Source organism: Fonsecaea pedrosoi, assembly GCF_000835455.1.
Source record: "Fonsecaea pedrosoi CBS 271.37 unplaced genomic scaffold supercont1.7, whole genome shotgun sequence".
Lineage (NCBI taxonomy): Eukaryota > Fungi > Ascomycota > Eurotiomycetes > Chaetothyriales > Herpotrichiellaceae > Fonsecaea > Fonsecaea pedrosoi.
In genome coordinates, this window is record NW_013550609.1 from 2264029 (window position 1) to 2270597 (window position 6569).

At 53.7% G+C, this 6569-nt stretch overlaps 3 protein-coding genes across 3 annotated transcripts; 1 reads left to right on the forward strand and 2 right to left on the reverse strand.

Moving 5' to 3' along the window:
* Positions 1–1351: 1351 nt before the first annotated feature.
* On the reverse strand, positions 1352–2078 carry Z517_10873 (uncharacterized protein; the record flags this gene model as incomplete). Its single annotated transcript, XM_013424482.1, has 2 exons — positions 1352–1950; positions 2018–2078. The coding sequence occupies 2 exons, from the start codon at positions 2076–2078 to the stop codon at positions 1352–1354; spliced, it is 660 nt and encodes a 219-aa protein (XP_013279936.1).
* Positions 2079–3650: 1572 nt separating this feature from the next.
* On the reverse strand, positions 3651–3908 carry Z517_10874 (uncharacterized protein; the record flags this gene model as incomplete). The annotated part of the gene is made up of 1 exon (XM_013424483.1): positions 3651–3908. The coding sequence occupies one exon, from the start codon at positions 3906–3908 to the stop codon at positions 3651–3653; it is 258 nt and encodes an 85-aa protein (XP_013279937.1).
* A 1073-nt stretch (positions 3909–4981) lies between these two features.
* Positions 4982–6175, forward strand: Z517_10875 (uncharacterized protein; the record flags this gene model as incomplete). Its single annotated transcript, XM_013424484.1, has 1 exon — positions 4982–6175. The coding sequence occupies one exon, from the start codon at positions 4982–4984 to the stop codon at positions 6173–6175; it is 1194 nt and encodes a 397-aa protein (XP_013279938.1).
* Between the last annotated feature and the right edge of the window lie 394 nt (positions 6176–6569).

The following is a 6569-nucleotide window of genomic DNA, read 5'->3' on the forward strand; positions in this document are numbered from 1 at the left end:
TTTTTTTCAAATGCAATCGGCACGTCAAAGACATCCACGATCCTACCCACACGTTCGAGCCGCAGGGAGGTATTGGCTCATTAGATTCCGACCAGGTGGCCTAATCTAGTGTCAGCGAGAGCAGATTCTGGTCAAGACCGCAGCCACACATCCGACACGGCGATGTAGTCTCGGCACATGAACGGGTTGATACATGTCCGGCCTAGCACCAACTCTCTGGTTTCTGGGTCATGTGTCCGCCTCCGTCTCTTCAGGTACAGACACTCTAGCTCCCCGAACCATTCCAGGGCCTGGACTTCGGTTCTGCGGGACTTGTTCATCTCGAGCAGTGCCGAGGAGAGTGGGCCACCGATATCTTGCCGGATCCTGCGGAGCGAGACGTCGGCATCCGTCCTTTTCGCCAGAGCCTAGCTACTTTGGCGTGAGGCGTGAGGTGCGAGGCGGTTGGTGGATGGTGGGTGGGTGGTGGTGGGTTGAGGGATCAAGGATCCATTTCTTTCACCCTTTCCACCCTTTCGCCCTTGTGCCTGTGTCGGTCATTCCAAATTCTTGGTCCCATCCCTGCCAGGACGATAATGATAGGCTGGTTGATCACTCAGTGTCCATTGAGACTTTTATTCGACGCACCAATTGCGAATGCAGGTTTTCTAGATTTCCCAATATCAGATTCATATTGACAATTAGCCTGACCTACCGCCCTGGTGCCCCAGTTGTAGAGGGTCCAGTTCCATGTCCAACGAGGTGGTTGATAGTGAGGAATGAGGCTGACATGTATCATCAAACCTACCAATGGAACGAGTCAATGCCCAGGCAGGCAGTCAGGCAGTCATTGATTACTGCCCCACGCGGCTGTAGCATTTTCCCTCGAGGATTATGTACACATGGTCCAAGTGTCCCTAATACTACCTGTGAGCGACTGAGTACGACTCTCGGAAATTGTCTTCAGCAATATTTCTATCGCCCTAACTAAACTCAAGAGCGATAGAGGACGGAAACATGACTCGGCACTACCACATTCGTCTACACTGCGTTATTGTTCCTAGGTATCTATCTATGTACCGAGTATGTATGCATGTATGTATGTACGTACGACACGGCTAACGGCAGATTAAAATAGTCCTTTCCAACCTGGTATGGAAATATCCTCGACTTGACGCACCACATATACAGAGCAAAGAGCAAAGAGCAATAATCCATTATAAAGATAACCAAACAGCCCATGCGCTATAGTATATAACGCCCAGTTGACAACAAAAACATCCATATGGTCTTCCCATTGCCATTTTACCCCAGTTGATAAGCAAACACCATTCCTGTATCTTCCCACTTTATACCCTGCCACGTCTTGTAATCACTCCTTCAGATCCCCCGGCGTCGGCTCCGTGCTGATCGCCCCGAGAACTTTCCCATCCGCGCTCTCCCCCCCGGCCAGCTTGAGGACCTCTCGCAGCTGCGTCTTTGCCGGCCACTCCGTCTCGCCCTGGAGGATCTTGGCCGCCGTGACACCGGACCCGTACGCGTCGACGTTGATGCTCGGGCGTTCCTTGATGACGGTGCCGTCGACGGTCAAGCCGCCGTAGAGGCCGCGGGACTTTGTGTAGGTCCAGATCGGGTTGACTTCTTTGGTGCTGATGTCTGCAGTGCCGCCGATGGGGCCGGCGGCCACTGACGCACCTGCCCCCATGGTCATTTCGCTGGTCATGTACGCGTCGACAGCGTCCTGCGTGTTGAGCACGCACACGCAGTCGTACACGTCGACGCCGTAGACGACCCCGATGCCGCCCGAGCGTACGGAGAATGCCGAGGGTGCGGACCACGATCCGTCGGCGAGTCGCGCGACGACCACCCCAGACCCGCCCGCCCCGGCGAGGTACATGGCGGCGCGGAAGCCCGAGAAGATGGCGAGCCCTTTGGCGTTGGCGATGACCTGTGCGGGTATTCGGCCTTTGTCTGCGCGTGTGTGTCAGTCTGGTTCTAACATATCATGGAGAGGCTGGAGGGAGGTAATGCCGCGCACCAACGAAGCTCTTGAGGATTTGCGCCGCCTTGTCGCATTCTTTGCGGAGACTGCCTGTCATGGTGCCTTTTGGGGATTGATGGAGTTGGGATGCACTGTCTTGTCTCGCAGTAGTCTGCCGAGTTGTGTCGAGGAAGAGAGGTGATAGTAATTCTAGACAGTGAGGTTGATCAGGAATAAACCTGTAGAGAGGTCAAGTATATCAGGCCTTTTAAATCGAGACGAGGGAACAACGTTGAGTGAGTTTGCTGGTCATCGATCTTGAACAACGATGTCAACAAAGACCCCTTACTTGTATTTATGGAACAAGCCATGGCCTTTTTCAGATCGTATCGTTCAAGGCTAGACTTGGACCCTTGGTTGCTGGGCATGATCACACCGTAGGAGTACCAGTCGACAAGGTCAAGGCCGTGGCGTCTATGACATGGAGAGAAATCGTAGCATGAACTGTGTTGCACCTTAGTCACTGCGCAGCAAGCAAGGCGCAGCAGGGACGGGTCCTTTGTCGTATGCTGCGTGTCCGTGATCCATGACGACGGAGCGAAGGTTTTTTGGAATTATTCCTCAGTAGCTTTGCGGCGCGGAGGTGCGAGGCCGAGGAAGACCGCAGGCCTATCGTCCGGGGAACGGGAATTAATTCTTGTAGCAAATGTACGAGTACGAATATGAGCGAGACGAAGTGTCATGTGTCGCATGCAGGATGGCATTCTTGACGTCGGCGCCGAAAAGTGTTTGGTGGAGGTTGAAATAATGCAGAAGTGGGAGATGGCACTGGTGATGGGGCGCGTGCGTATCCGCGTAAAAGTGGAGTCGATGTCGAGGGCGAAAAGCGTATTCGTGAGGCCTGTCAGGCTGGAGTATTGAGTATTCGATGCGAACCCTCCCACCCTCCATGTTCCCATGTCCCCTTGCATGTCCCAGCATCTTGGCTGATCAGATTAGTCTTTCTCGTTAGAGACCCTGAATTGCGGTTGTGGGAGGTTGTGCCTTGCCACGTGTCGGCGCTGTTGGTGTCACCGTTCTAGGAACAGAAAGACGGAATTCTCAAGTGCGGCAGGGGCATTGGCTACGAACATCTCCTGATTCAATAAACGCATGTTCTAATGTTCTAGACCACAAACAACCTCTTCGCAATGCCATCATGCCACTCTCTCTGCAGGCAGACACTCTATACGCCGGCTATCCAAATACAGCTCTCTCCGAGCCTCGTAGCCTCGCAAGGGCAGGAAGAAAGACGATGTTAGTCCTCACCGCTACCAAGATTGGATACAGGCACAGTTGTACTTATGGAGAAGATTGCTATGCCATCATGCCAGGGACATTGAACATTGGAGGATTGGTGGAGATAGGAAACATTAGATTGATTCTATACACTGTACAACTCCCGCGTCTACCAAACGTGCTCCTTCGCATGTCTGACGGATACACCCGCTGCAAGGTGTCTTCTCTTGTCTCGCTGTATGACCATGGATACAAAATAAAGAAACCCCCAACGCCATACTGGTAAAAGATCAACCCCCCTGCTGTCCCTGTCCCTGCCTGCAAGATCCATAAACCCCACTTCAACCCCCTCGTAAACGACCTCGCCTAAGCATTGTCAAACCCCAACTCCCCACAGCTGGATGACAGATGATTATTTGGGGACCTTTTGCCCGCGACTCGGGTCTTTGATGTGATACGGTGGGGGCTCGCTGTACACATATTGCGGGAGCTGGTCCACGGAGCGACGGGCCGCTCTGTTCTCCAAGGCCGAGGCACTGGGAGGAATCGAGTCGTAGGGCGGTGCCTGTTGGTCTTTGTCTTTGAGGGCGGCCTTCTTTTTCTTGTGGTCCCGCACTTTTTCGGCCGTGAAGTATATGGCGGCGCCGAGGGCGAGGGCGAGGGCAACCATTGGAGAGAGGAGTGAGGGAGGTCGAGGTGATGATGTGAGAGACGGAGTGAGGGTTTGCCGGTTTGGTTGTTGAAGGATGAGACTGGACGCAAGGAGTGTCTGTGCCCGAGGTGTTGGTGTAGAATGATGAGGATGATGATGATGGATCAGGATGATAGTGGACGAGGTAGATGTGTCAAACGCAGGCCAGATCAAGCGCTTTATAGCAATCCTCCGAAGTTGTCTGCTCTTGACTTGATGCACTGAACCATCAATCTTGAATGCGCATCAGCAGTGCCCCAGTGGGGATTGAATTGATTTCAGTTGTTGCTGTTGTATCAGCCTCGTTTGCTGTGCGAGTCCCGAGTTTGTGTTTCTCTTCCTCTCCATCTCCATCGCATACTAGCTTTTGCTGCGCACTGCCTCTGCCTACAAACTTTGCTCTGATGCATCCCCGTCGTCATTGATCCAAAAACCACTAGCGGCCTCTCCCGCCACTACAGGTACAAATTGTCATAGCGCTGCAGGGTCGACTCCACAAATACGCTCCCGCGAAGCGAATACGCCCCTGGTCGGTCTAATCCCTCCGACCACATGTCCGCCATCCCCACCGTCGCCCAATTTCTCAGAGTGCCTCACAAACTAGTCCACCATGAGGTGCTTACCAACAAAGAAAGCCTCGTCTTTGCGGGGGACATGCTTCATCACTCGTATGTTCAACGTGAACAAGTACAGCAATACGATGGATAAATTCCGAGCGCTTCTCCTTTCCAATTGCGAGATGGGTTGTCTGTCTGGCTCTATTATCCACCCCGTCGCTCCATCGCGTACTCGGACTCCGCCATGGCCCATATTGTAACCATGCTCAGTCGACTGTCCCGATTGTGCGCGTTATTCATACGGCCCTAGACAACAGAGCCATGACATCTGAGTTACTCTCGTCGTTGACCAGCAGCAACGTCATACCTCACATTGCAGACTTGAGCAGAGCTGACTGTCTACCACTATATAATGCTGTCCTCGCTGCCGCCGTTCGATGAAGGACACAATCAAAGCTTCCGCAACTTCTCACTCATCCTATTGCCTCGCCCATTATGGCCGCCGCCTTTATCGTAGCCTTGTTGGCTCTGTCTCGTACTGCCACCGCTTCGCCCGTCAAAGCTCCTCAGAGAACCAACGGATATTGCAAACAGTTGGACATCCCGGTATTCGCTTCCGCAGATAGCGCCATCTACGGCCACCGGAGAGTGGACAGCAACATTGAAGCACGAGCTTGGGCCGTCTACGAAGACACCTGGAGCACTCCCCAGGGCGTGCAGACTGTCGTTAAAAACACCACGACGGCCGGAACTTTCAATATCCACGCCCAGCTGTGCGTCCCCAAAGCCCCTGCGGCGAAAAAGGACATTCTACAAATCGCGACGCACGGCGCACACTATGACGGGAGATATTGGGACCCTGAGCTCCAACGGGACAACTTGTCGTATGTTGAAGCGTCGCTCAGAGCAGGATACTCGATCCTCACGTACGACCGCCTCGGAGCCGGTCAATCGGACCATCCAGACGCGTACAATGTGGTGCAAGCGCCGCTGGAGCTCGAGATTCTTCGGCAGTTGACCCTGATGGCGCGCAACGGGACCATTTACAGCCTCGCAGCAAAAGCACAGCCTGCGACGGCGCAGTTCAACTCGTTGACCGCCCCCAACAAAATCGTCCATGTCGGCCACAGTTTCGGATCGTTCCTCACTTCGGCGTTGGTGGCCAAATATCCCACTCTGACCGACGGGGTGATTATCACCGGCTACTTTTACGGCAAATACCTGGGTGCGCCGGGCATGGCGTCGTGGGGTGTTGACTTTGCAGCCACGAGCACCCCTCCCTTCGACCGACCGAGCGGGTACGTCGTGTGCCAGAAGTCCGGGATCCAAAATCTCTTCTTCGGGGGCGATCCCGCCACGGCCTTCACCCAGGAGATGTTTGATTACGGCGACGCGCTCAAGCAGCCCGTGCCTGTCGCGGAGTTGGCCTCGGCCTTCCACATCATCGGCCTGCAGGGTCCCGGCCTTAAGGCACCGGTGCAGTACATGCTGGCCGAATTCGACTTTTACATCTGCGACGGCGACTGCAAGGGGGCGTACGAACCGCAGGCTTTGAGGGCGACGTACCCCAACGCCGCCGTGGTGGAGGACTATATCCAGCCCAACACGGGGCATGCGTTTACGCTGCACAACAACGCCACGGCCGGGTACCAGGTGACTTTTGACTTTTTGGAGAGGAACGGATTGTGATCTGGATTGAAGTAGGAAACGAGTACAATGTAGGAAGGGAAGTGTGAGGAGCAGTATATTGGGAAGAGATTGATTTTATCAGGACGTTCGGCTTATAGACTGCGATTCCTTTTTTGCGTTCCTTTTACTATATATCATCAGATAATAACCAAGGTAGATATGAAATCTCCTGGCTTGATTTATCGTCTCTGACCTGGACTTGTCGCTCTGTTTGAGTAAAGGAATGCCGGAGAGTCGTCGACGTCGTCGTTGTAGTTGTCATTGCCAATACCATTGAGACCTGCGATATTGGTTAAAAGTAGATGCTCTCTCACCGTGGTATATCCTCGTCCACTCTTATTCGCGACGCGTTCCTCGACTACTGAAAACTACGCCATTGCTTGCTCGAGGTGGA